This window comes from Vanacampus margaritifer, chromosome 8 (assembly GCF_051991255.1).
Source record: "Vanacampus margaritifer isolate UIUO_Vmar chromosome 8, RoL_Vmar_1.0, whole genome shotgun sequence".
Classification (NCBI taxonomy): Eukaryota; Metazoa; Chordata; class Actinopteri; order Syngnathiformes; family Syngnathidae; genus Vanacampus; species Vanacampus margaritifer.
Window position 1 is genome coordinate 18,843,280 of NC_135439.1, and position 27,584 is coordinate 18,870,863.

Here is a 27,584-nt window from a genome sequence, read left to right on the forward strand (position 1 = left end):
AGTGACATCTCCCTTGTACAAGTGTCCTCATCCAGGAAAAGAAAATGACTCATGAGCTTGTTTACTTCAGATGGCAACCACGACCAATACGTGGAAGCTGGGGGGTGGGGGGTGGGGGGTGGGGGTGGGGGCGATTGCCTGGACACCTGTTGCATTGGATGCAGACATGACTTATCATATATGCAAAGTGTTTTTCGGTTGGCTTTGTTTCCTGACCAATTCTTTCATTACCTTTTTTTTTGACTGAAGCTAATTGAATAAAAATCGATCAATCTAAAAGCTGGACTCGGCGATCCATATTGACGGTGTTGACATTCAACTTAGGTGGTCAAAATCAGCACTTAGCAACTTTTTTTCAAATATCATTCAAACATGAATATATAAGAAATTTGTATCCAAATGGTTAGCTGACCATCGTCACATTTCTGGGATTGGAGTTCAAATCTTGCCACCTTCCTTTCTTTTTCCTCCCATTTTCGCAAAACATATATGTCAGGTTAATTGAAGACCCTAAATTCACCATAAATGTGAGTATGCTTACCACCAAAGTCCGCTGGGAAGGCTCAAGGTCTCCCGCTATGGTATGGAAAATGATTTCACTTCCCTTCCAAAAGTAATGAGGCCAGTTCATTTTGCTGTAGACTGAAAATATTCTTGTACACGTGAATATGATAGTTGAACATTTCAGCTTTAATTTCCACTTACTGTACGTACATCTGGATCTGATACACAACTCCGATGACAGCACCTTTTGTTCAAAAACATCAGTTTTTCCTGTGAGCTCAAAGTATTGGAACATATGACTGACAAGTGTGTTTTGTTGCCCGGGAGCGTCCTATTCCACTGATTTTTCAAAATGTTAAATCACAGTCTTTACACAAACATGGGCCATAGCCAGTACAACCCTTTGGAATGTTCTGGATAAGGAAGAAGCCACTGGTGTACTAAGTAACAGACTTTGAACGTGTAGACCAAGAGAAACATTTTGAAAGTTGGAAAGAAAGAACCCTAGTGACATCATTAACAACCTCCAGGGAGCAGGTGTGAAGGTTTCTACTACAGAGCACTTCATGAGCAGAAGAACAAAGGCTACACCAGATACCAAGAAGAATGGGAAGGCTTGCCAATTTGCCAAAAAGAACAGAGATAAGTCGAAAAGAATGAATGAACAAAGTTTTCTTACGGTCTATTTGTCAAAAGACCTGATGACGGTCCCAAATGTACTTAACGATCGTTAATTAATCACCTAACATCTAGAGAAACATTGTGTCTGCCAATTTAAAGAAAAATGTAATCAAATTCAGATACTTGAAAACATGGCAAGTTAATAACCCAAAACACGCTGCCAAAATAGCAAAGGAGTTCATCAAGGGAAAGCCATCAAAGATTTTACACTAGCTAAGACTCAAACCCTATAGAGCATGCATTTTATTTGCTAAAGAGGAATATTGCTACTTTTAGTGGCACAGACCAAATTTACTCATATTTTACTCAACACACATTGTTAATCATACTAATATTAATGCATCAGTCTTGAACTCTCGTGTGTGTCTTGTCAAACTTGTTTAATTCTTTGGAGTGCTATATTTTGGTCACTACTTAGTGGCAAATCTGCAAATTCATTCCTGCCGATAATTTTGTTTTCAACAACCCGGGCAACCTTGACAACTTTTATTAGCAGGTCTACTGAGCTGCACCTTGCAGCTGCCAGATGGTTCAACATCAAGAGAGGGAAAATGTTTTTTTTTTCCCTCTCTCTCTTTCACAATAAACAGATAAAGACTCAAATGTGATGATACGCCCATGGCCACTTATGACTGCTTGCACAACTTAATGAGCTCCAATACTAGAGTTATATAAAAAATTTTGACAATGAAAATATTTTTTTAACCGCTCAGTATTGATTTTTTTTTTTATTATTATCGTGGGAGGAGTTGGCAGAGGTGTAAAAATTGCACTGCAGCTTCCTGAGAGCTGTTTCTTGCAGGATGGATGGATAGATAGATAGATAGATAGATAGATAGATAGATAGATAGATAGATAGATAGATAGATAGATAGATAGATAGATAGATAGATAGATAGATAGATAGATAGATAGATAGATAGATAGATAGATAGAAACGACATCTAACCTTAGCAGATGCAAGAAGTGAGGATGTGGCAGTTTCGATCTGCCTTGTCTTTTCAACAAGAGTTTAAAATTGGAGTAGTTGCCACATTACCAAGAATAGCGTGTATTTACTTGTACAAAGCCACCTGTAGGAACCTCTCAGTTCCTAGTATGGCTGAGCCCTAAGCCATGAATATGAATATACTGAGTGCTAAATAGAATATGGGGGGTAAGCAGTTGATGAGAAGCTCCCCAGTGAAGTGAAGAGGGTGCCGACATCTTTATCTATTCAAGCTGATGCTGAATTGAGAGCTTTGGAATGTGTCTTTAATACTGATTGAATGGTTAAATCCATCCATAGCCAGGCTGGCCACAGTGGCCCGGAGGGTAAATGTGTTATCCAGGGTCCCTAAGGACTGTCCCCTGGTCCTCTGTGTGGTCTACACCCCCCCCCCCTCAACTGAAGGCTGAGTCCGTTTTCTGCCTCCTTGTCCTCCTTTGATATCAAGAGTGCTGGAATGGAGGAGTAAAACTGCAACGAGGGCGGGAGGGGGTGGGGGGTTGCCGGGTCTCCCTAGTTGCCAAGCGAACGCCATATGGGCAGCTCACTGGTGTTACTGGGGGCCCAGGGCTGTTCCCAGAATTCACATGATAATGAAGCCCGGGGCCATTCAGAGTGCCGGCCTAAAGCTGGGCCTAAGAGCTTTTGATAGCCCCCGGCAAGCTGTAGGCCTGCCCACCCCAGTCCCAGCCAGCTTTCCTGCCAGGCCTAAACCACCTGTTTGATTTTCCCAGGGCCCTGCCACAGTGGAGTGGGATATAGGGAGGAGGGAGGGGCAGCAAAGGAATGCCTCACGTTTTGTCACCAAGTGTGTACTTCCCTTTTACTTCCTCTTTATAATCCTGCAGCCCTCCCCTCACATGCACTCACAGTTGGTCACACAAAGTATAACCTAGATGCACACACACACACACACACACACCAGTGGTCTCCCTTTATCAACGCAATTCCCGGGAGAAGAATGAAGTTTGAAAGTAGGGCACCTTCTGCTGCATAGGAGCTTCACACAAGCAGATTCCTGGAAGCCAGCCCTGGGTGCGGGTGGGTCTCTTCTTACGTGGGAACCAGGGGACCAGTTGGGGTGGACAAGAAGGTGACGGGGACGCGGAGGATGAATTGCTGGGGGTCGATGTATGTTGACTGTGGGCACATTCCTTTATCGTGAGAATGGCTGGTCGGTGATAATAACTAACACCAGCACAGACATGGCAGATGGCCTCAAGCCTAACGCATTCTAGCTACTGTACATGAAAACAAATCATGTGTGAACAAAATCCCTCAATTGACGAGTCAAACAGGCGCTCGCAAGAGTGATATTTATAGATTGAATTTTTCTCAATGCCAAAACATTTAAATTCTTGATCAAATGCGCTCGATCCTTTGGGCAAGATTTTGCGGTGTTTTTTTTGTGGATTCATGTGATCCGAGCAGGTGTGCAGGTGTGGCGCTGTGTACTCTGCAGCCACTTTTGGTTCCCAGTGTGAAGGTGGGGCAGCGTTCCTGCAGTTTAACCTGAACTGCCGCCTTGCTAAGGGCTAAACACCTGCAACACTGTCACGACAACAGCAACAGGGGGTGAAGAGGGGCGGGTGTCTTGTCTCTTCTCACCTAACACAGTCTCTGGTTGCTGCGCTACGTTGCCGCATTATTCAGGTGAGGTGCTCAGGGGACGGCGAAGCGAACAATGCCTTTCGCAGTCAAGCCCTATTGACGGTGACAGAATAACTACACCTGTTGCACCTGAATTCCTATCTGGAGGGCCCATGAATGGAAAAGCACAATTCCCACACCCAAGGAAATTAACTTGCTCTTGTTGTTGCACCCTCTATACACATTTGACGAAGGGAAACAACAAGCAAGAGCGGAAACCTGAGCGCGGGCATATAGAGAGGCTCGCGGAGGTGCGACTTAAATGTCAAGAGCGAAACAAAAACCTCTCCGAGGCCCAAATAACTTGATTATAGCCGCTCCACAATCAAAACAAAAGTGTCAGGCCCAATCTGTTCACTGTCAATGGCGGCTCTCATTTGTCAAGCCCATCCGAGAAGTTGGTTCTCAGGCGACTTGCACAATGCCCAGTGACAAACAGGAGGGCTCTCCTTTTAGCCCTGCCTGCCACCGGGAAGCCCATCTGAAGTATTAATCTTTGGGTGGAAGAGTGGAGGAGAGGGCTCAGCCTGGCCCAGCCATTGTCCCCAGGCCCGGGCCCTCTGAATGGGGCTTTGTCAGCTCCCCAGCTGCCACTGTCCGTGCTCCATCTTTGGGCTCGGACTCTCATGTCCCCGGCCGTGCTGACTGGACGCCTCTGTGCAGCTGTGGGGATGTGAGCGTTTGTTTGCGCGCCAGATGAAGAGAGAGGTCAGGTGACCGACTCTTGGCTTGTCATTTTGAACTGCCACCTTCACTTTCCATGCAAGTCTCACAATTGCTAAACCATCAATATGATAAAATAAATACACATAAAATGGGGTCAATGTAACAGAGCCCTAGATGCTTGGGAGTAATTACTTCCTGACCTTTGACCTTCCCACTGTGGTTAAGTCCCCTATAACATTTTTTTACACCACAGACTGGTTTCCCTGGTTTGTGCAGTCCCCTCAAAAAGTATTTGAACGGCATGGTCAATTCCTTTGTTATTGTTGTCCATTTGGGTTTGAGATGCAAAGATGAATATAAGACAATAAGTTCAGAATTCCAACTTTTGTTTCATGCTATTTACATCTAGAAGTGTTAAACAACTCGGGACAGAGCTGTTGCTCCGTTTTTGTTTCAACCTTCAGTTTCCTCATCATGAGGTAAAATGCATGCTCTACTGGTTAAGGTCTGGTGATTGACTTGGCCAGTCTAAGACCTTCCATTTTCCTTGCATGGCTGCATCTGGATCAGGCTCACTAGTCTTTATTAATGATGTAACTCATGATGATATTCTTTTTTTGAACCGAAACCCAAATGTCTTCAGTGTACAACAAAAGCAAAGGAATTGACCTTTTGGAGGAGACACGTGACTCAGTGGAAGCCGTGTGTTTGTTCTCTATGTGGTAAAAGCAGTTTTGAAACGCATCATGGACTCTTTGGATTTAGCAAGTACCCATTGATAAATAGAAAAACATCCCATAGATAATATCATAGGGTACAAAATCGGTCTTTTATTTATTTATTTATTTAAAAAAAAACACGACATCAGTCCTTCTGGTCTCAGATCATGTTCTTGGATTCTTGTATCACCTCGGTTGCTTAGTCGATTCTATTTCACAGATTTTATGACAGCTTGTTTGATTCTTCAATCCATTTTTAAAACTGTTATTTATTTGGTCTTCACCAGTCTACTAAGTTAGGAAAGGGGGAGGGGGCAGCTGGCCAGCAGCAATCAGGAACTGTCCCCCATGGGCATCTTCTGGCTACCAGCTGGGAACAGCTGGTCCTCCTTCTGCTACCAGTGGACCTGGACTCTGTTGGAGTCCTGGCGAAGAGGTGGTCTCACAGGATTTGACATGTGGGTAGTATTCAAACATAGACAGCCTTCTGCTAATGAAGAGGCCTCATTAGGCTACACTTACAGTTTCTATAGCGGTGCATCTATTGTTCACTGTACAACCACTGGGCTGGTCGGGACAATGGAGACGCTCATCAGGTTGTGTTGTCTGTTTTACTGTGACCTCAATGTAAAGTCAGTATAAACTCACCCGCCCGTCCACTCTGTGATGTCACCAGTAAACGGTTTGCTGAAAGAATGAAGGGAGGGCTGAGATGGCGTTGGGAAAAACTTGTGGTGGTGATGGGCCGGGGCGGGGGGATGACCAGCCGACGGAAAAGGGACTCGGGCGTTATTAGATTCGCAACAAGCCGTAACACTGTCTCCCATTGTGTCCCCCCCCACCCCTACACTCCCCCAAGCCGTGACCGTAGAAAACACTAGCAAGCATCCCCTCCATTTCACCCCCTACTCACCAAACTCAAGCCCAACGCCCCCTGCGCTCGCACCCCCGACTAAAGCTCTCTCTCCAGGCAATTGCCACTGGAGTGGAAAGTATTCCAGAGTACAATGTCCGTGCTCTCAATGGGTGCTTTAGCATGCCACCAGTGCGCTGTCACCAGCAGATGGGGAGCTAATTAGAAGCCATTAAAGGGCTTTGATAGTGTGTGTGGGAACCAAGCAGTGGGAGATGGCCACCGGGGTGTAAGGGGGGGTACGTTTTGGGTCTGGCGAATCCACAGACACACGTAGACCAAACCAAACTCGCTGCCGGGCCAAGGACGCAGACCAAAAGACACCTGTCCTTTAAGGATAACATACAGATAGTGTAACCTGCCCAGTAGCACCCGACTACTGTCAAAAGAAAAGAAAAACACTCAACAGTCGGCTCCGGCCAGTCTGCGCTACTGATGACACATCTCTGAACCGGGACTCCCACAGGAAGTGACTCCCAACCACGGGCCCTCAGTCATTACACAGGGAGGTGCCAGGCCACACCGCAGCGCACCAGCATCCCCAGGAATCCAGGCGGGGTGTGTGCGTGCAGCAGCTGACACACGACGACACAAAATTTCACTTTGGACTTCCTGGTTGAAATGTGACAATGCGGTTGTGGTTGACACCACGCACACACCTTCCTGGTCTCACATCAGCCTCTCCATTCACCTGCTCACCTGTGCACAGGTGTGATCATTATCAAGCAAACAGGAAGAGCCTGACTGGGAACTGGAAACTAATCCCACAGCTGCGAGGAGACAGCCTCTAGCGTGTGTGCATGCGTGTGCGTGTGTAGATGAATAGAAGGAAAGATAGATAGATAGTAAATGTGGGTGTCTATGTAAAAATATATGAATAAGTGTTTTGGTTTGTGGAAATTATCAATATAAATAGCACATCGATATCTTGAAGGCAGATGTAGCTAACAATGGTGAATGGGGTAGAATTTAAATGAGTTTTGCATTGTGTTTTAGCATTAAGCTAGTGGATATGCTAAAAACAAGGTTGTGTTGTTTGCTGTAAATAAACATGGTGTAATTCTGTTTGTTTTGTTTTATTTGACTGTACACTTTAAACGGTATTGACAAGAAACAACTTGAAGCTTCTTTTAAAAAATTATTTTTTTTAATTTGTTCACTGAACGCCAAACTGCAGTTTGTTTTGTGAAGTAAATTGAGTCTGCTGCCACCATCTCAATTTCTTGCTAGCAAGTCAAAACCAAAACAGATGCCAATCAAATCAATTGTTTTTATTTTTGTTTTTTGTACTGTATGTTCAAAATTAAAATCAACTCTATGAATGAAATAATAGTTGTGCTACAATAATATTTGTATGTGTGTGTTGATGATAATGTGATCTGTTTCTCTCGGAATTGATTACCAACAGCATTTCTGAAACCCATCTGTCCAAGAAACAAAAAGATTTATTCCGTCACCATTATTGTGACTTGGGCCACTTTCATGTTTCAGGAAGTAGTAAGACTGCTTCGTATTGTCCCAACAGTAATAAAAACAGCAGCAAAAGTGTGCTGGAATGTCCCATTTCCTCTGAAGGAATTCCTGCATCAACTTTTCCCGGATACTTCCTGTAATGTGCTTTACTCGCACAAGTGATAAAGAGGGCGTATTATTGAATATGCTTCCCTTCCACCAAATGGAACAATGCCTCCAACAAAATAAAACAAAACAAAAAAAACGGCCAAGATACACAATGTTCTTTAAAAGCCTTTCTGCTGTTTGATGGCCGCAGGATGTTGCGACAGACCGTCACAAACGGTAGCCTGTCAGCAAACATAAAATAGTGGCAACCAGGCAAAAGTCTAACGGGTCCGCTGGGAAATGAATCCCGTGTCGGCAATGAAGGAGGGACGGGGCGCCGCAAGCAGGCACTGCCATTCTGTCAGTTAAAATCAGGAGCTAATATGGTTCACTTTTCTTTGGCCTCCTCTGCCTCTTCCTTCTGTCTCCCCTCGCCTTGATGTGCTGTAAACAGGCTAAAAAGGGCCCAGCTGTGTGGAGTTATTGTTGGTGTCAGTAGGAAGTGCTGATAGCTTTTGCAGCTGAACAAAAGCTGGATGAGGGGAGTGGAGGGGTGCTCCAGACACTGTGGCTCCAGCCTAGATTCTCTCCCACAATCCCTGCATCGCGCTCCCATTGTTCTGCCCACCCGGCCCTCCCACCGCCCTGTCAGCTGCGACCTGGGACAGAGGGCAGGGGCAAAAAAGAAAAAAAGAAAGTTGGGGAGAAAAGTTTTTACAGGTTACTGCAACAGAAAGAAGAAAAAGCCTTGGGCTAGTGAGATTGGTTAAAAAGAAAACAATGAGTCATGGCTCTTTTAATAGATTGTAGACTAAAACAAGGGTTATTTACAAAAGTATTTCAAATATTGCATATGTTTGTGCAAGGCAGGTATACCAACATATAGTCAAATATCTAGAGTATAAAGAAAAATACACTAATTTTAAGGAGGGTCATACACAAAAGACAACTGAAACTTTACGCATGTAATTTTCTTGCTTTTTTTTTTGAGCCAACAGAAATATTTCACACAAAGGAAACGAGTCTGGACAAAAATAACGTAACAAAAAGTCTGGTTGCACAACCTTGGATTTCTGTTACTCTCAATGAAACTTGTGCACCTGTCGACCGGTATTTTGGCACACTTGTCGTAACAAAACTGCTCCGGCTGGTTTGAAATGGCCTTTCACCAGATTGCATGTTTCAGATGTTCAATAGGGTTTAGGTCAGGGTTCATCAGTTTTGTTCTTAGCCGTTCTTTGCTGTTTTTAGCTCGTTTTAGGTCTTTAGATTTTTTTTCCCACATGTGTATGAGCAATATTTCAATTATTGCCAAGACCAGCCTTCAATTGATTAGAAATGATCATTTCTGACCATGCATAAAAGCCGCTAGTGACATGGATTTGATTTGAAAATGATTCTGTACATTTTACCTTACTTTCCATTTTTTTAAATATATCCCATCTATTTTCTATAGCTTGTCCTGTTGGCTGTCACGGGGACATGCAGCTAACTTTTTCAGTCCAATCACAGATCACATAAAGACAACTATTCAGACTCACAATCACATCCATGGACAATTTACGTATCAAACTCATGGCCCCCGGGGACAGATCTGGCCCACATGTCGTTTTATGTGGCCTGCAAAAGCAAATCATGTGCGCTAACTTCCAGGATCCTCGCTAAAAAATCTGTGCAAAATTTCAAATTCTCATATGTAATGAATAATCATGTTGATATTGCAAGATTTTTTTTGGTTTTATTAAACAGTAACTGGATAGAGTCTTGAGTGAACTTAACATGCTTGTTTTTGTAACACAGGAGGAAGCCGGAGTCTCCAGACAAGACCTACACAAGCATGAGAACAACATACAAACTCCTTACAGTTGTGAGGTTTGAACCAAACCTCACAACTGTAAGGTAGTCACGCAAACCACTACACCCACTGCGGTCTGTATTTCTATTTATTTATACAGTATATTCTATGATGTTTTATGTTTTAAATCATGATGTAATTAATGGATGGTTAATTGACATCATGTGTTAAAAAATAAAATCAAGTGGATGTAATGTATGAACAACAGTAAATCCCACAAAGAAAAAAAACATTGTAAACAACTCATCGGAGTCAATGCAGTGACAGGAAGTATTGAAGTCCAAAATTCTTTGTCACTGTACTTAAGTAGATTTTTCAGGTACTTTACAATAGAACTTATTTTTAGAGAATTTTTGCACATTATTGTCGGCAATCAGGCAATGTGAATGATTTCTGGCAAATGAATTGCGTCTTGCGCCATCATAAAATCCACCAAATTCTGGAATGCAAAATTTTCTGTCTAATCTGCAGGTAAAATGTGTACTTTTCAGTTGCTATCGTTAGCATAATTTAGCTTTCTTTCTTCTTCTTTTTTTTATGTTGTTTTAGATCATGCAGGACCTGTTGTCTTGATTATCATTTCATAATTTAGTTTGCAGTAAAGCTATGTCCTGTGATTTTATTTTTTTATTTTTAGCTAACAGGTAAAGATTTTAATATAGCCATAGCCTATATGATGCAAAATTAAATAAATACCGGCACATTTAGATAAAGATGATGACCAAAAGATAAGAGATAAAAAGCCCACGTGAAAGTGGTCATGTGAAAGAATGCAAGCGATGTGTGTTAAAATGCAAATTCAGATCCTCCCCACCCCACCCGGCTCGCACTAGTCTAGCGGCGCCCGTGCAGGTGCGCGGGGCGGTAATCTCATCTGGCTGCTGCAAGGTGATTAATGAACGACAAAGCTCCGGAGCTGGTTTGTTCTCGGGGTGCAGGTGAATGGCGGAGCGAGGCGGTGCGAGTTCTCTTGTTTGACGTCTCCATGGAGACCGCCCGAGCGGCGCCAGGCTGACAGGCGTCAAGGCTCCAATGAATGGGTGACGTCACCACGCTGGCGCCTGCCAGTCTGCGCGCTGCGCGGGCTTGTTTGGATAATCTGAGAGGGAGGGGGGAGACGAACCATGTGAAAGCGAGGCTCGGCACACACTGCAGAAACATGTGAAGGAATCTGCGAAAAGTTTGAGCCGCCGCGAACACTGCGGGTCTTGTCGATTCGGAAAAGGTTGGAAAAGAAGAGAACAAGCGAGCAGAAAGAAAGCTTTCAGCTCGAGCGGTTGCCAGTGAGGTGGAAATACTCACGTTGAATAGTGCGGTCGTACCTTAAGTTCACTAAATGAACCACCACACTTATTTTTGTTTTATATTTTTAATTTTAAAAAAAGTTCAGTTAAGTTACTCTGTTAATTAGAGTTAACTTATATATCTAAAATGTTTCATCTGTTGTTGCACTTTATTGTGGTTGTTGCACTATAAATGGCTTCTGCACATTGTTGTTGCTGTTTTAAAAAAAAACAAAAAAACAGATGGATTTATTTACTTGTTTTTTGTACACATTAACACAGTACACCATAAGACAAAGATTAATTCAAACCACTCCCATTTTTTTGTTTATTTTTAACAACATTTAACAAATAAGTATTTTAAAACAGTAAAATGTTCTTCCTGTAATTCATATCATTATTGTAAGCATTCAGAGAGCAAAAAAAGAAAAAAAATATTTCCTTGATTATTTTTAATTAATCGGCTGATTAATCGGTTATCTGAATTTTATTCTGCCAAACGTCAGAATCAGCACTTGTACATACACTTATTCATTTCTTATTGGTTTATACTGTGTGTTTGAAACAAAACGTTCAATCAAACAATAATCCATTTGGCTGGCAGAAAATCCCCAACTGAAATTTATTTTAGGGCAGGGCCCCAGGAAGCAGCTCTGACTACAGCGGTGCACATCTGCAGCGCCAGCAACAATGGCCAAATGTGTGGCAGCCTAATTAACACGGAGCATTCATTCATTCATTCTCCCACCACAGCACCCCGTGACTGTCCCGCAGGCAATCTCCACCTGCAGAGTCCCCAAGCCTCGCAACGGACAGCTGGATTCCCACATATTAGCCATAAAAGACACACATTTGTTTCCATTTGTAACGCCATCCCTCAAACAGATTGGAAATCCCGATAACCAGGCGAGCTCGCTGATTGGACGAGATGTCAGCGCGTTCATACGAAAGCCGACACTCGATTGGCTGAGATCCTGCAAGGCCGCGCCCCTGACCACCGCTCTTGCTATATAAGCAGGAAGTCTCTCCATGTGGACGTTGCGAACTGTCAACATTACCACGCTGCAATCTCCAAAGGAGAATTTACACACCGACCTTTTTTTCTTCCTGTGTGGAAAGTACGAGCTGAAATCTTATCCCCACCATGAAGGTCGTTGGATCTACTTGCGCCCTGAAGAGCAAAGTTGGCGGCGAGGACATGGTGCGCTGCTTATCTGAACAGAGTCTCGCCATATCCAAATGCAAGATCCCGCTGCTGGACGAGCAGATGAGCGTCTTCCTGCAGGACATGAACAGCTGTTACAGCAAACTCAAGGAGCTCGTGCCCACCCTGCCCACCAACAAAAAGGCGAGCAAGGTGGAGATCCTGCAACACGTCATCGACTACATCTGGGATCTGCAGGTGGAGCTGGACGAGCCGGAGAGGAGCCGCCACCAGCCCGGGGGCGTGCAGACGCGCACGCCGCTCACTGCCCTCAACTCGGAGCTCGCCGGCATCGCTGTAGAGGTGAATATCACAAAATTCATCTTTGTGATTCGTTTTGCCTCAACGCTTCACGGTGTGCTAATCGTTTGTCTCCTTTTTGCAGAATGGCTGCTCGGATGATAGGATCATGTGCCGCTAAGAGCTTCACGAGGATTTCCAAAGGTGTCACCACGCAGCATCCACGAAAACGTTGAACTGTTAGTGGTGGGGGTGCGGTTCCCACTCCCACAAAAAACAAAAAGCTAGAAGCGTTGCGTGGACGTTCTCGAGGATGTCAAAGCAAGAAGTCACTCGAGGCTCTCGATTCATTAGAGGGTCCAGAAAGAGAGAAGACACAAGACCGGGCTGGCCACTGGGACCAAGACGAGACCAGTCCAGCAGAACCTGTTGCATCTTCTACAAAGCTTCTGTTACATTCTTGTATCTTGTGCAAACTATCTGAAAAAAGAAATCATTCCACAAATTTGTATTGTATGTAATTCTCAGATTCCTGAGCGATCAACTGTATTGTATATTACAATGCCACATTACATGTGAACATATTGTTTTCTTACAATGTACATTTTATTGGTGTTTTTTAATTAAAACAAGACAATTATTTTTAACTTATCTGCGCATGTGTTACTGCTTCTTCCACACACGTGAGGCTCTTAGCACTGATTCCTTATCCATGTGTGAAAACTAACACTTGGCTATTATGGCAACGTGATGGGCCTTATTGGAGCAAAATGGTGGAATGCACTAGTCTATGTGTTGTCACACTCAGGACAAGCTGTTTGGTCACTCTAGTGAGTATTTCATTTGGTAACAAAAAGCCACAAGTTTGGCGGGTCAACACAATGGCCCTGCACTAGAGCTCATTTGGCTTTGTGTGGCTCATTAGCAGCTATCACCTTACGAGAGACGTTTCACTTAGCCTACAACTCTTCAACGTGGGGCGAAAGGAAACACAATTTATAGGCTCCCCTTAATAGAACTTGTAATTTATTTTATAGACCTTAATTTGTTTTTAAGTATCGTTCTGTTGTGGGTCCTCGATTTACGTCTGAGTTAGGTATAAGTTGTAACCTGTACATAAGTCGGAACATGTTGCTGTAAAGTCATATTTACCCTTCATGACCATCAAACAATTACAGACTAGTTAATATTGTCTTGTTCGTAACTTCGGAAATGTCTTAATTATATTCAAAATGAATGTGATAAACACATAAATATAATGGGGAAAGTAATTAGCCCGCAAACATTTAAGTCATATAATTAATAATTAAATATCTGTTTACATGTTTGTACGTCGAAACGTTGTATGTCGAAATCACCGTAAAGCGAGTGTGTGCACGAGTTGTCAAATGACAAGGCGTCAGTCCGCTCTAAAAGTCATTTCCCTGAGTCAGGCGTCACTTCAACTTGCTGTTTCAATGTGTTCTGCTATAAATCAGCATGTGCGCCGCACGGGTTAAAAACAGGCTCTGGCTTTAAGATCGCTTGTAAGATTTATTCTGTCTCCCCGGTGCAATGTTTTTCCCATTTTCCCTGCGGTGCGATGCGCACAGCTGCGGGCCGGCGTGGCCGCCCGGGCGCCGTGTGATTGTGTTTGTGCGATAGCTTTGTGCCAAGGGCAGGGGCGGGGGGGAGGAGGGAGGCGGCGATGGGAGGGGAGGGCGGCTGGGCCCAGACTGAGCGGCGCCGCGGCACACCTGGGGAAGTTCAGGTTAAATAGCTCCACATTCCTCAACACACAGCTGATTGAAACATTAACAAACAGTAATCCGCGGGCCAGGCCGCAGATGGGCCGGGAACCGAGCCAACACACAGACAGAGAGAGAGAGAGGGAGCGAGGGAGAGATAGAGAGCGAGAGGGAGGGAGTCAGCCTCGCTTTGGCACAGATTCCCACACTACAAACTCGTGATTGAGATCTGCTACACACGTCATATTTTTAAACACGCAAACACTGGATAACATTTAACTGCGAATTACCTTTAACAAGAAAATGTAAATATCTTATCGACTGTTTTGAGATGATTTACAGCATTTCCTCTAAATTAGTATTGTATTCAAAAAATATGAACAACTTTGCAATTTAATTACAAGCTATGATGCGACTTTTGCAAGGAAGTAGCACTTCCTAGCGTTCATTTAGGGCATTGCAAGTATTCAGCCAAACCAGCTGGGCTGCGTTACAGAGCAACATTGCCCCCTGCTGGCTAGAGGGCAAAACGGACAGATGAGTTAAAAGGTTTAAAATTTTATTTAAAAAAAAGAAAAACGGTTTATTCATTAATGAACGAATGATTAATTTTCAATTCATAATTAATGTATCTATTAAAATTATGTTATGTAGCTACATTATTTTATTTTACTATTTTATTTACAATACATTATACAATTATTAAACGAGACAGGAATTTATTACATTTTAATTTTAAAATGGACAGATGTACAGATTTATGTAAAATATAAGGTAATTAAATACTGACATAATTCAAATGTACAATTCATTTAATTATGAACAAATCAGATAATAAAATAAAACCATGGCTTTTATTTGCAGTAACTCAATATTTTTTTTGAATGAAATACATGAAGGAAAGCAATACATACAATTGAATTAATTTAATGAATGCCACAAATATTCCAGGACTCTTGCGAAGGTGGGTGCTTGGTTGGCTGCATTACAGAAGGGAGCAGGTAGTATATGGCCCACAGGCTATATGAACACCACCAAACAAAATGTATATTCTGCAGCTACCCTGTATTGTTTTTTTTTTCAATTAACTCGTAAAATAAATTTGTGTGAAATCTGGCCGTGTTTAGTTAAGATAAAGCTGATACAGACAGACGGATGTGTTAACAACCGAATGTTATTCCACAATAATTTGACACGTCATGGTTTCCTTTGTTTATTTTGTAAACATAATATACCAGCAGATGTGCCCACTGATAATCATAAGTTCACAATCAAAGTGTTTAAATAGAAATTTGTATTTACATCAATATCAACATCAACTGAAAAAAAAACTGTAATATACATCATGTAAAATAACAGCTATTCAAATCCCAAAGATAGGAAAACAGTTCAATTATCTTTTGCGTCGCCTTGCACTTCATTCAAACATTACAAAGTTCTGTTCCCCACGCAAATAGCAATATCAGGGCCTGGTACGAAGTTGTAGTTGTGCCATTGATATGTCTTGAAGTGAACTTTTCCTATTTGGGTTGAAGGGCATTATGCAGCGGGGAATTTCATAGTCTTTTCTGCACACAGCTCCCAACAACTTCAACCCATTTATTATATGACTAAAATACATAACCATCATATGAGTTTACAGATGTATGATATGTACCCATTTACCATCTGAATAAAATAATGTATATCATAAAAATGTACACTCCAAAACCTTAGAAACTATACAAAGATGTGGAAAAATATCTTTGGATTGCGCTTGTTGAAAAGGTAGATTGAGCAGAATAAGAGTCCAAAGGAAAATGACCAAATGGCAAAAAAATAAAAAATAAAACACAAAAATAAAAAAATACACTCCACAGAAAGAGGAAGCCGGAAGGAGAACAATGTGAGGACCAAAGGTGTGGTGTACTGCAGACTGTTTGTTCACGTCCACGTCGTACTGCAGTGAGACGCGCATACAAAACTCGTCTCGCACTTCAAACAAAACAGCGTTGCGTGACTGACGGTCCAAAAAGACGGCACTTCCACAACACTCGTGAGTGCGCAAGCTCAAACCTTCCGTTCGCCAGATCCTTGTCACAATTAAAAGTGCCTCGCTAAGACATGAAATACAAACATTTGCAGAAAAAAAAGAAAATGAAAGAGACACAGCGTTTAAAAAGGAGGGAAGTCTCATCAGACCTGTAATATTTGGAAAGGTGTTCAAAATAAAACAAAATACAAACCAAATAAATCAGCTTTGACCTACTGGACAAAAAAATACAAGCCAGTCTCATTCTTTGTGCAATAATAGGCCTTTAAATTCATGTCTGATATATTTTGTTGAATATTTACAATTCATATTCACAGATGATGTTTGAGACATCTAATACTGCAGTACCATTTGTTTGCTTCAAACAGAGGTTGAGATGCTCAATTACAGACGAAAAGATGGACATTATTGCTCCAATCTGCATACCATAATAAATTGTGCTTATAGCTTCCAATGTCTTACATGAGGCGCATCCATCCAGACGTACAAAAACACAAATTAAATCAGAAACAAAACCCATTGTTGTGAAGGCATCCATTTTCGAGTAAGGCTGTCAAGATGAGGAAATATTGCATCAATCTTTTTTTTTCATACAGAAACCTGCAGGTAAAGTGCAGTCAGAGCCAGTTGTACCGTCGCTCCCCGTTTCGCTCAACACTGACTGACATCTCCAAGTTACACACACACACACACACATGCACTAATATGAGGGTGCGAGGCTCCAGTTGGAGATAAAACCTGGCACAAATTCATCCTCAGGGCAAAGTTCCACTTGGATGAGCAGTGTGTTGTGTCGATGTCATGCTTGACGCTGGAGAATAATGTTTGCGTGTCCTCAGAGCCAAAACCTTTGTGGCAAGGCTGTGAGCTCACAGACTCAGCAATATTTCTACAGAGAGATAAAAAAAAAAAAAGATGAGAAATGTTATGAAGCATCGGCAGAATGTCAGGCGTGGCAAAGTGTGGCGTACCTGATCAGGTCCCATTGGCATCCGACCCATTCCCATGGGGTTCATGCCCATCTGGCCCTGCATTGGTCCTGGCATCTGGCCCTGCATTTGATTCTGCATCTGGACCGGCATTTGGCCCATTTGTGCCGGGCCGGCACCACCGACCGCACCGGGTCTGCCAATCGAGTTGTTCATCATCATGTTCCCAAACTGTCCCTGGTTTCCCTGCTGTGGGAACTGTTGCTGGGGATACGAGCTGGAGGACACAAACAAAAAGAAAAGCTTAGTCATGTGTCGGAGATTTACTGCAAAAGTTCTTCCCAAAATTTTACACTCCAATTTATTTGTCAAAAATGACCATTAATTCAAAAATATCTCTTTGTTCATCTGTGACAAAGTGACAGGCAGAAAAATGTTATGCTCTTCCACTAGATGGCATTTGGTGTTCATACAATAGAAGTCATGGCTTCCTGTGCGTAGTGTTCAATTCAACAGGCACATATTGCACACTGACTATGTCAACGGGCTCTTTCATGATTGGACAAACTGATTAATCCAGGTGTGCCTGACCAATGTCGTCATGGTTACTGAGGTCAGGCACACCTGGATTCATCAGTTTGTCCAATCATGAAAGACAGGATATGAAGGAGTGGTATTGAGTTCAGGAAGTAGTGGATTTGTGCAAAGAGCCCATTTGTGAGTACATTGAGACAAGATCATCTTTGTTTTAGTTTTCATACTTTTTTATGTAGCCATTTTTGGGTAATGTGCCATGAATGTTTATACATAAAATGGTGCCAGCCCGAACAGCAGACATGATCAATCCTAGCAGCAAGTACTTTAAAAGTAATATTCCTTTTTTTTCTTCTTTTATTTTACCCCAGAAAGACTTGTGTCATTATGTTGGCATTGCATACCTTTTGCGTGGCATCCCACCCTGCGGCCAGCCCTTCATGTCTCCTGACGGATACATGGAGCCTCCCTGTGGATTTCCTTGCATTCCTGACATCATGTTGTTCTGAGAAGGACCTCCCATCCTACCCGCCATCATGTTTTGTGGTGGGCTGCTACTTGGAGCCATGAACGACTGCTCCCCCTGTTGGTTCAATCCTGCATGTGCAGAAAAACAACAGTCAGGATTGCAACTTCCAACATGGCGGAGAAAACAAGCAAAATGGAGACTGATAAAATGTGTTTTTAGTGTACCGGTATCTATGTAACACACACACACATTGGCATTTTTGTGGGGATTATTTGTTTTCTTTGCTATTGGGCATGTGTCACCACTCACACTAGAGAGGGTGCTGTAGGGTGGATACGGTATTAGTGGGTAAATAAAAAGCCAAAGGTGAGTGAGAACGTATCATTAAAGGCACAGAGTGTATTATTTAGTCACATCTAGTAGTGAACTAATAGAATACAACAATTTTTAAGCATGCACACTTGCACCAATTACTACTCTAAATGAAGATTTATTTTATGTATTTTTGTTTCGTAGGAGCAGGACACTTTACAGACTATATTTTCAGTACGAACTTTCAACTATGGCAAGTCATTTTCAGTCAAATAGTAACTACCTCACGAAAATAGAGTGTTACACTATGAATTAGTATTTGGAGTGAGCAAGAACGAGCTGAAGCGGTTAACAAGAACGGCTAGCGGGAGTAAAGCAGAGGGAGACAAGCGTCGGGAGCCCGAATTAACGAGACTCGTAGCAGAAAGAAAGCAGAAGCGAAACATGTCAGGCTCCCGAAGGCATGGCAGCGACCTATGTAACATAATTAATGATTACTGGACCTACGATTAGTTTTAAAAACGTATGTTGATGTGATAGAACATATATATTTTTTGCATATTATTGAAATTAATAGTGGGGTTTTAAAACAAATGAATTATTAGTTCACCACTAGATGGCGCTAAATATTACACACTAAAGCTTTAAGAGCATACAAAAAGTGCCCTACATTGCATACAGCCAACAAGTTTTTGTTGTTTTTGTACATTTTGTGTCGGTCAATATGTTTTTGTAAGTTAAGCAGAAGTTAGTAAGTATTTATTTTCTTTATGCTAGTTGTTGCGTTTGTTTGAGTATTTTTGCTCTCGTTTTCACGGTGGATTAATTGTTTGTCAAGGAGCAATAAACTCGGCAGTCAAGGAAAACCACTTGTATCTGTGGCTATGAAGTGCAAGCAACTAAGGCATCTATAACATAAAAAAAATATTTTGCCTAAAATCGTAAATGTGATTTCATTCACAAAGGGTCAAAACATTAAAGGGGAAGTCCCCCCCACCAAAAATATCTTGTCTATAATATGTTCTATGATGCCCCACTAGTGTAAATGTGGTATTCTGGTTAATATTGCGTTAGTGGAATATGAGTTAAGCAGCAAAATCGTCTTTATCCATCTCATCCCATCAATGTTTGCTCAAGTCTCAGGTAACAATCAATCACAGTTCAGCTTCAGAAAACTGGTGAGCTGTGATTGGTCGTTGCCTGAACCCTAAGCAATTGTGTTGTCCTCTTCAGTCGACAGCAAGTGGCAAAATATCCGCCCCCTGAGATGGATAAAAACGGCTGGATTTTACTGCATAATTTATATTCCACAAATGTAATATTAATCAGAATGTCATATTTGGACTAGTGAGGTCACATATAAAATATTATTGTCAAAAATGTTTAAGGTTGACTTCCACTTTAAGAAATAATCCATTCTAGAGGAAAACAAATATTAGCCAAACAGGAAATGTTTCAAAACATAAAAATAAAAAATAAATAAAACAAGTGGGTGAGGGGGGAAGTCAAGCCAAAAATGTTATTTGCAATAATAGAGTATTAGTATTAGTATATAGTGTTCTATGTGCCCCCATTGACTAAACACGGCATTCTGATTAATATTGCATTTGTGGAACAATACGAAAATCCAGCAAAATCCACCCGTTTTTACCCATCTAATTTGGCGGCCATTTGGACTGAAAATGACATCACAGTGCCAAAGGGCTCAGCTTGTGAACGTCACATGACCAAACCCAGAAAACAGGTGAGCCGTGATTGGTCATTCATTACCTGAGCCCTAAGGCACTGTCATGTCATTTTCAGTCAGTGACTCTTAAAACACAAACAGCTTTGTCGTAAGTGACTCACCATAGTTACCTCCATAATTGAATCCCTGCTGTCCTGGCTGGTTCATGCCGGGGCCTCCCATGGCACTGTCCATTCCTCCCGGTGCGGTGACATTTGGAGGAGGGCTGAATCCTGCGGCAGCCCCTTGTGCCTGTGCCTGTGCCTGTGCCTGTGCCTGCGCCTGCATCTGTTGCTTCTGCTGCATCAGTATCATCATCCGGTGTCTCCTCATCTCCATTTCTCTGCTGCGCTGGGCCATCATCTGAGCATTCAGGAAACCAGGCTGCGCAAAAAACAAAAATACACTGACTAACTTGCGTCATTAATAGTGACTTTCGTGAAGCATGAAGGACAGTTGCTGGCATACCTGACCACTCATCCCAGGCTGCATCCCAGGCTGCATCCCAGGTTGCATACTAGGTCGCATACCAGGCTGCATGCCGGGTTGCATGGCGGGCCGCATGGCAGGGCGCATGGCAGGATTTCCTCCAGGGGCATTTTCCATCTTTATGCCTTGACGGGTCTGGTTCATAAACTGTCATATGGGATCATTTCAAAGCATATGTCATTACGGGGGTTGATTACTTCTGATGTACTGTAATAAGGCCCGGCTTGAGAAAGCGGGACCAGCGGGCCACTAGAGGTCACTATTTCACAAATTACAAAATCAGCCAATAATATGCTTGTGGTAAACCTTGCCATGCAGGCGCAGTGACAAAGTTGGAGCATATAATATAATATTTTTTAGAATGTACTTGAAATTATTTGCACACACACAAATCATGAAATATTTTTGACCTGTTGTTATTTATAGCTTAGGTCAGTGGTGTCATACATGTATTTGTTTATTGTTCAAATAAACATTGTGATCCAGTAACGGCATTCAGTTGTTACTTTAATTTTTGATGAAATACACTAAAAATATCGATGTTGGGTGGAATATGAAGCTATTTTAGATTGATGCACTAATATGCAAAAAACAAAAATGGCGTTAAAATGCTGTGAACTGAAGTGGGCCAGTCTGAGCATTGAAACTCCAGAGCTGAAAATGAGTCCCAGTCCCTGACTGTAATACAGTCAGTACTTTACAAATTTACTAAACCATCATTAGAAAAAAAAGTACAATAAAATGAACATGACTATTTTTTAATTAAGAAACCAAGAACTACTCTACGAGTGTTATCACCTGAAGCCTCTGCTGCAGCTGCAGTCGAAGAGGCTTGGCTGTGATCATGCTAGGTCTCATCATGTTAGCGCGGGGGTTACCCAGACCTGCCATGCCCCCCATTCCCGGGAAGCTTCCGGGCTGGCCCATTTGATTCATCATGGGGTTGAATCCTGCTGGAGATTGGCTTGGTATCGAGTTGCCACCATAACCAGGCTGCATGCCTATTGAGGCAGGTCCCGGTGGCCCAGGATACCCTTGGCCATACAAGGGCTTTTGCTCCATGCCAATGGTTGAGTCAGGCCCTGTGAAAGGCTCTGATCGGGCAGATTGTGGCTGTCCTTGATCCTGGGCCTGAGGATGGCCCTCGGGTCCGTGGTTCTAAGGTAAAGAAGAGAGAAATGTCATCATGGATTGGACATTGTAGATCTGAACTCATTCACTGCCATTGACGGCTTAAGACATCAAAAAATCATTTGAACTATTTCTATTAGTTTAACATTTTTTTCCCACTTTTGTTAACAAGAAACCTAGAATTTTTGTTATTGTACATTTTAGAACAGATACAATTTGTGATTAATCTTGAGTTAACTAGTGAAGTCATGCAATTAATTATGATTAAAAATTGTAATCGCCTGACGCTTCTAATTTTTTATAATCTTTTCTTTCTTTTTTAAATCGCGTCAGGCAATATTTTTTTTTAATTGTAATTAATTGCATGACTTCAGTAGTTAACTCACGATTAATCACAAATTTTAAATCTGTTCTAAATGTACACAAATGTTTTTTTCTAGGTTTTCATACTCTTAACAAAAGTTCAAATGAATTTTTTACATCCATAGCTGTCAAAGGCAGTGGATGAGTTAATATGTATGTGGAGTGAAGCAGGTTTCATAACGTATAATGTAGGTACCCAAAACATGAACCCCCTAAATCAGAGGTGGGCAATCTCGGTCCTCGAGGGCCGGAGTCCTGCAGGTTTTGGAGGTTTCTCACTTCCAACACAAGCTGATTCCAATCAACAGGATCGTTATCAGGCTTATGCAGAGCTTGCTGATGTGCTGATTATATATCAGCTGTGTTGGAGAAGGGCAACATGCAAAACCTGCAGGACTCCGGCCCTCGATGCCCACCTCAGCTCTAAATAATAATAATGGAAATCAGTTGCCAATAAATTACTTTGCAAATCATCCTTAATAGTACCCGTACCTGGCCTACTATTTCAGGGATGCCGAGAGCTCGGTCGATTTCCTGCAAAGCATTGACGTCTGCAGTGTTGAGCAGAGAGTCCAGCTGATCCAGAAGTGCCCGCTCATCACTCTGTCCTTCACTGCTCGCCAGGGGGCCAAGAAGCTCTTCTAGTGGGTTGCCAAACTGTTCCCTATCACAAAAGATGAAGAGGAAGATATTGAATGGCTGTTACAAAAAGTTGGACAACGTCTGTCTACAATCATTGATTAGGATCAACTGAGAAAGACGTATGTTTTACCTGTTTGTATTACTCCGTGATCTTTCAATGCCCATAGCAGAGTCTGGCCAGGACGGGGACCGAGGTGGGGGCCCGGCCCCACCAAATGGGCTCATGCTCATGTTGCCTTCATTGGTACCTAGAGTGGAGACAGTGGGTGGTGCAATAATCAGCAGGTGGTAGAAAATATTCAAATTATTCACATAACACAATACAAAAAAATACATATTATAACTGCATATATGCTTATAGTCAGTTCCAAGTCATACTTGTTAAAATACAAATTCAAGCAAGCATTACATGCAACTAAACTACCAGTAAATTGATTCATTTATTGAAGAATGTTCAGACTGATGTTGCTTTGGTTTCTTTTTTACTACATAGTGTATACTATTAGTGCTTTGTCAGGCGTACCCATCTCCATAAGTTGTTGCTGCAGGATTGACCTCGTGTTTGCGGGCACACTGTTGGAGCGGTTGATCAAGGGTCCCCCCATTGGACCGGAGCGAGCCATGCCTGGGTGGCCTGGTCCAGTCATCGGGCTGGTGTTGGATCGTTGCATTACCCAATCCCCTGGCCCTGCCATTGGAGGGCGTAGAGGCATTCCCGTCCCTCTGACCATGCCTCCTGATCGACAAAAGTCAATAACAAAACTTAGTCACACAGAAAATATTCTTTCTGAGACAAAGACAACATGCAATAAGTCAAAGATAGTTTCTACATCAAACATCTATACATTTTTCCAATGATTTTTCTCTGTAACTAAGAATTAATTAACAGACTGTTGTTTTAAGAATGCTAAGATTTTTTGAAATGTACTTGTTGGGTGGCCTCTTGGTGGACACACTCCCGTGCCTCCGGGGAAGCCATTAGGAATCCCCCCAGGTCGGATGGGCGCATCCATGTTCTCTTGTTTGATGAGTGTGGGACAGAGGACATTCCTTCTTCCAGCCAAGCCAACTCCCACTGGCACTTCGCCACCCATCGGCTTAGAATCTACAGACAGCGCTCTTTGACAGGCGCCTCGCTGACCTGTAGTTAAAGCGCCTCGATTGCCTTCTAAAACAAACAAGGAAACCATTTAGGCTGTGTTAGTAGTCCAATGCGTATATGCTTAATCAGTCAATATTAAAAGCTATAACATGACAATAAAAAGTATGAATGTTTGATACCACTTTTATTTTCTTCAGACCAATATCAGGGTGACTAGTCAACTCTTGAGTAGTCACTGGTACTGATACCACTAGTATTTTTAATACATAAAATTTCCCCCAACAAACTGACAGAGAATTTTAAAGAAAAACCTACATTTCCCAATATAGCATTTTCCCTTAAAATTGCATTAAATTTACTCATTCACTCCCAGCTATTTTCACTGAAGCAATCCTGTTTGCTCCCCGGCTGTTTTACTGGATTTTGACAAATTTTGCAAGGCCCACAGAATATTGTGTTCTTGTGCTATAAAAACATGGACCTACCTACTAAAAGAAAGATTATATTCTTTTCTTTCATCAGAAAAAAATAATCTGTTTAATCTGTTGTATCTGTTTACGTTTTGCAGCAATTAGCATTAGAATATAGCCAAGTTTCATCATTATTCCCATTCCTGTTGAAAACACTGGCAAAAAGAGCTTTTTGCAACATGGCCCTGGCTGATCTCTTATACTCTTCTGCCACCTGCTGGCCGTTTTTTTTGTAATAACTACCATTGCTTCAAGCCACCTCTTCATGTCAGAAGCTGCATCAAACCCTTCTGTGTGCTCTTGCATTAAAACTATTTTAAAAAACACATACATAAATACTGTATGTTTTTGGGAGTGAAGGACAAAGTATTTAAAAAAAACATGTACTTTTATCGGTTTGAATGAGTTCACCACAATTTTCTATTTTTCTAATTTCTAGGTCCTGATTGTAAAACGGCCACCCTACTGGGATTGGCCGCCGTCGTGGGTACCGCGGTATACCTTGAAATAAAGACGGTTATCAGCCCGATACTGATACCTGGTATCAATACTCAGTGAGTACTCAGTCTTCCATCCAAGAAGCAAAAATGTATTTGGCTTACCAAGCAAACTGTCAGGCATGATTCCCTGTTTGCTCCCGACTTCTTTTCCTGATCTGGAATCAGGCTCAGGGAAGAAACCAGAAACATTCCTTGTTCCAAGGATGGTCTCCAGGGTCTCCACCTGCATCATTGATGTGGGGAATCAAATGAATTACAAAAATGATTATTGCGCTGACTAATGCTAAAATGAGATTGCTGGTTTGAGTGAAAATATCACCTCATCAGATGGCTCAAGCTTGACTTTGCCATCCATTAAGTGGGTCTCAGAGCTTGTGACCCCTGACCCCAGAGCTCCCCTCCCCTCTAGCTCTTCCAGCTTTGGCTTGATATCAGCAGCTTCTTTTGAGTCATCCTTATTAAGGAGGTAGTGAAGGAGTGCATGGGGCTTCTCCTTCTTCGGACTGTGCTGCTCCTGCTTTGATTCTGTTCCCCGAACTCCTCCGACAGCTCCTGCCTCAGATGTGCCGGACTCCAAGCTACTCTTGCCAGTGGCTTCTTCTGTGATGCGGGCCACATCAGCGGGGGTGTTCCCAGTTTTCAGAAGCTTGTGGAGAATCTTGTGCTTCTCTTGAAGTGACTGGTTTGTGAAATGCCCTGAAGAGGACACGGCGCCGTGACCTCCGCCTGTAGAGGAAGACACACCAGTTGAGGAGGAAGGGCTGGTAACACCAGTTGTTCCGTCTTTCACATCCAGTGTGGAACTGGGCCCAGAGCTTGGAGGGTGTTTCGCTGGCGCGAGCTCATCTGTTGGGCATGTGAGGAGCTGCAAAAGCTTCTTGTGGCTTTTGTCGGGCCCCCGACGATGAGATTCTCCCATGTTTGGTCCCGCCTCTCTGCTTGCTTGACTGTCTGGTTTGTCTGAAGGGCACTCGCTCGAGGGGGTGTGGGGATGCTGCTCCCCTGTTGCCCCCAGTGAGCTACCCGGGCTCTTTGAGTCGCAGTGGGATGGGAGGCCGGATTTGCAAGGCCCACTTGTAACCTGGTTGGTGGAATTAATACTTGGTGAGCTGTCAGGCTTGTGCGTGGTAGGGGAAGTAAGAGGGGAGGGCAGTGGGTTGCCCACACCCTCGCTAATTGCTTGCAGAGCATTCAAGGAGCTGCTGGAGAAAGTAGTGGTCCCGCCTCCTGAGTTACCCGGGTGACTGGAGCTCATGGGAGAATTCAAACCTATAAATAAGATAGCACGTGAGCTTGGTAAAACAAATTCATGTGAGAATTGCAGATTTTGCTTTTTGTACCTCCAGGAGAGAAGGGGCTGGCACCCATCTTGGGACTTCCTCTGACTCGGGGTGAACCCATGACATTGTGTGGAGGGCCATTTATACCTGGACTGGCCTGTGGCGGACTGGTCATTCCCATCCCGTATCCTCCACCTCCAGGTCCACCCCCGTGGAACTGAGCCATCTGTTGATGTTGGTGCTGATGCTGCTGATGCATGCTGTGGTGGCCCATCGGATTCATTTGCCCCATTTGGTTCATCGTGTTCATTGAATTCATGGAATTGATTGGGCCCATGTTGTTCATTTGATGCATGGGATTCATTTGATGCATGGAGTTCATTTGATTCATGCGGTTGCCCCCATTGTAAGGAGGTGCTCCTCTTTGGGCCAGGTTTCCCTGGTCAGCCATGCCATAGGGCATGCTCATGCCTCCACCGGACACCATGTTCATCTGTTGGTTGGGGTTGTTCACACCCATGCTTTGAGGCCTGATGCTTCCTACTTGGTTTCCACGATAGCTACTCTGCTCTCTGAAAGATTAAATACAAAATATGATGAGACAATCATGCTGTTGAATCCAAGTCGCATCGCACTGTGAATAACACAAACTGGTTTATAATACCCATCAACAGACCAGAAAAAAAACACCCTTAAAAATGTTTACTTCTCTCTGTACTTGTGTATATTACTGGCCGCCAATTTATTGATATCCTTTATTATAAGAGTGAATAATATCAATTAATAAAGAGTCAAACACACTACTAATATGTAAATGTTTTAAATCCATTAAAAACAATGCTATTTTCGCATATCTTAAGGTAGTAAGGTATTTCAAAGTATTTTTAAACTCATGTTTTCCAAAATCTTGTTCTTGCACTGTACGCTCTTTTAGTCACTTTCGTTAGCTTTTTAATTTCTTTGCTTTTAAATCTCTTAAAACTATATTTGTAACTGCTTTCAAATAGTGTAATTATACAGTATGTGAAGCATATTGAGTTAGTGTGTGTAAAATGTGCTATAAATCAGCGATTCTATTTTTTTCTACAACCCGCTAGGGACTGGTAAACTTCTAAATAATTTGAAATTGTTTCTTTTTTTTATTAAGCCCTCATGTATGATTCCCCCTCCCCTTAAATGAAGGATAAAATTGCTAAAAAATTAAAAATGAAAACGCAGGGAAAAAATTGCGTGTAATTCACAATTTCACAAAAAATGTCATTTTCACCTCTGAAGCAGGTGTGTAGAGAGAAATGAGTGTGGTTCATTGGTGTTAGGATTCCTGCAGAGGTCACTGCGAGTCTGGGCGGTGACGGGGGTGCCATCAGAGAGGGAGAATCGGTAGAGTGGTGTTTCTGCATGGCCATTGTGGAAAGCTGTTGTGGAATGGAGCAAGCAAAAAATAAGAAAATTACCAGACATAGTGAATATCAATGACATGGGGCCAAAACTCATAAGTCTCAATTTGGTAAATTTCTTATTGTAACACAAATCTATCCTATTGGTCAGTCCACACGTGGGTGTTTTTTTCACAAATAATTGACCAATCTTAAGTGTTGAAAATGATTGCTCTCTT

General features: G+C 42.5%; 2 protein-coding genes and 1 long non-coding RNA gene across 7 annotated transcripts in view; 2 read left to right on the plus strand and 1 right to left on the minus strand.

Moving 5' to 3' along the window:
- Positions 1-11,837: 11,837 nt before the first annotated feature.
- On the plus strand, positions 11,838-12,914 carry id1 (inhibitor of DNA binding 1, HLH protein). The gene is made up of 2 exons (XM_077574460.1): positions 11,838-12,326; positions 12,409-12,914. The coding sequence occupies exons 1-2, from the start codon at positions 11,964-11,966 to the stop codon at positions 12,442-12,444; spliced, it is 399 nt and encodes a 132-aa protein (XP_077430586.1). The 5' UTR covers positions 11,838-11,963; the 3' UTR covers positions 12,445-12,914.
- A 2,276-nt stretch (positions 12,915-15,190) lies between these two features.
- ncoa3 (nuclear receptor coactivator 3) overlaps positions 15,191-27,584 on the minus strand; it is a 33,296-nt gene continuing 20,902 nt past the window's right edge. For 4 of the 5 annotated variants that reach the window (XM_077572501.1, XM_077572503.1, XM_077572502.1 and 1 more), the window contains exons 10-23: positions 27,237-27,384; positions 26,030-26,541; positions 25,009-25,958; positions 24,792-24,912; positions 23,546-23,785; positions 23,141-23,353; positions 22,748-22,865; positions 22,468-22,639; positions 21,280-21,639; positions 20,461-20,628; positions 20,115-20,376; positions 17,890-18,082; positions 16,994-17,228; positions 15,191-16,911 (exon numbers count right to left, since the gene is read on the minus strand). In XM_077572501.1, the coding sequence (XP_077428627.1) occupies positions 16,900-16,911; positions 16,994-17,228; positions 17,890-18,082; positions 20,115-20,376; positions 20,461-20,628; positions 21,280-21,639; positions 22,468-22,639; positions 22,748-22,865; positions 23,141-23,353; positions 23,546-23,785; positions 24,792-24,912; positions 25,009-25,958; positions 26,030-26,541; positions 27,237-27,384 (3,704 nt within the window). In that variant the 3' untranslated portion in view covers positions 15,191-16,899. The remainder of the gene's footprint in view (positions 16,912-16,993; positions 17,229-17,889; positions 18,083-20,114; positions 20,377-20,460; positions 20,629-21,279; positions 21,640-22,467; positions 22,640-22,747; positions 22,866-23,140; positions 23,354-23,545; positions 23,786-24,791; positions 24,913-25,008; positions 25,959-26,029; positions 26,542-27,236; positions 27,385-27,584) is intronic. The other variant, XM_077572505.1, reaches the window with a different exon arrangement.
- Positions 17,592-18,347, plus strand: LOC144056094 (uncharacterized). Its single transcript, XR_013294998.1, has 2 exons — positions 17,592-17,668; positions 17,857-18,347. It is a non-coding gene; the product is annotated as an uncharacterized LOC144056094 (long non-coding RNA).